The sequence below is a fragment of the Platichthys flesus genome, chromosome 6 (assembly GCF_949316205.1).
Source record: "Platichthys flesus chromosome 6, fPlaFle2.1, whole genome shotgun sequence".
In the NCBI taxonomy this organism is placed as follows: Eukaryota; Metazoa; Chordata; class Actinopteri; order Pleuronectiformes; family Pleuronectidae; genus Platichthys; species Platichthys flesus.
The window spans coordinates 1,595,765-1,597,344 of NC_084950.1; the positions used below are offsets into that span (position 1 = coordinate 1,595,765).

At 47.0% G+C, this 1,580-nt stretch overlaps 1 protein-coding gene across 1 annotated transcript in view; it reads right to left on the reverse strand.

Annotated features, from left to right (window-relative positions):
* Positions 1-1,223, reverse strand: part of trhr2 (thyrotropin releasing hormone receptor 2) — a 9,309-nt gene extending 8,086 nt beyond the window's left edge. The window contains exons 1-2 of the mRNA XM_062389631.1: positions 739-1,223; positions 1-36 (exon numbers count right to left, since the gene is read on the reverse strand). The exon at positions 1-36 is cut by the window's left edge and continues 97 nt beyond it. Of these exons, the coding sequence (XP_062245615.1) occupies positions 1-36; positions 739-1,121 (419 nt within the window). The 5' untranslated portion in view covers positions 1,122-1,223. The remainder of the gene's footprint in view (positions 37-738) is intronic.
* Between the last annotated feature and the right edge of the window lie 357 nt (positions 1,224-1,580).

Here is a 1,580-nt window from a genome sequence, read left to right on the forward strand (position 1 = left end):
GTCTGAGCCTTCATCGGATGACAGATAGCTATGTACCTGCAGGGGAGGAGAAGGAGGTGGAAACACAAGGTCACACCTGCTCTGTGTGAATGACTATGCTTGTCAAGCAATATAGTAGATATTCAGTCAGATTATTACTGTGGTCAATCTATTACTATATTTGTACAAGCGTTTTATATTTCTATTCTCTTTTGTCCTAGTTGCAATGACAGGAGACAAATGAACAGCCTCTGTCACTGTGTGAATTCACTAAACTGATGTAAGAAGACAGAATACGTCTTTTTCTGTCCTAAGAAATCCCACAGATGGGCACAAACACGAGTCATCAAACACCAGCTGTCCTCAGTGTGGTACATATATATATATATATACTGTATATAGTCTACTGTACCATATCAGAATGGCATTCAGCAGAGCTCATACGACCACAAGGGCTCAACAGTTTCCTTTAATTCAATCAAGCTGCAGCAAATCCCTCATCGATATCATTCCTCTATATATATCCAGCAAGATCCATAAATTAGTAAACGATGAAAACTTAAAAAATAACATCTTCTCAAACACAAACCACCTCCTTCCACCTAGTTTCTTAATAACCCGTCTGTAGTTTTGTGTTAAATAACAGACAAAGAACAAAGGTTGATGGAAACCTTCTTCTCAGAGGTCATTCAAAAGCAAACATTCCCCAGGAGAAGCCCACAAGCTGATCTGAGAGCGGTGGCGGTTGCTCCTCCTCACCTCTCCACGGTGAAGGCGGTGATGGAGCAGGAGGACGCGTTGATGCCCAGGTACTGGAGGTAGGTGATCCCCAGGCAGCCGGCGTGGCCGAAGACCCACGTGCCCGTCAGGCTGTCGGCCACGTTGGGCAGCCCCGCCGCCACCAGCACCATCAGGTCGGCTATGGCCAGGCTCACCAGGTAACAGTTGGTGGGAGTCCTCATGTGGCGGGTGGTGAGCACCACCACCACCACCATGATGTTGCCCACGATGCCAGCGCCACACACCAGCAGCACCAGGAACACCGACACCGTCTTGTACTCCAGCAGCTCGGACACGGGGATGCTGGCGCTCAGGGAGATGTTGGTCGGGGTGTCGATTCTGGAGCTCGCGTTGTCGGTCATGTCTGCAACGTGTTGAGGCCTTCACCCCCCCGATGTGAGTGCAAAGCAAAGGTTATGTTTGTTGGATTAAAGCTGATGACGATCGTGACTCGGAAATGTCGCCATGATTCTTCCTCTTCATTTAGAGCAGTGACTCTGATTCAGATTCAACCGTCAGGTTTTGATATCGACTCAAACATCAACGTCACAGTTTGGACTGAGTTCATTACCGAGTTGTGGAAATAAGCAGAATCCTTGTTTTCTTGCCTCCTGTCTCTTTTTTAACTTATTTAAAAAATTAAAAATATTAACATCTTGAAGCTGATGATCCGGGGTCGACCGAACCCCCCACAGGCCTCCATCCAGTCACCTAGAAGGAGCAAAGGCTTCATTAATTGGACGAATGGGGAAATGAACAATAACCGTTGGACTTTCATTCGTTCAACACACAAACGAGAACACGTGCACTACAGGGACGTT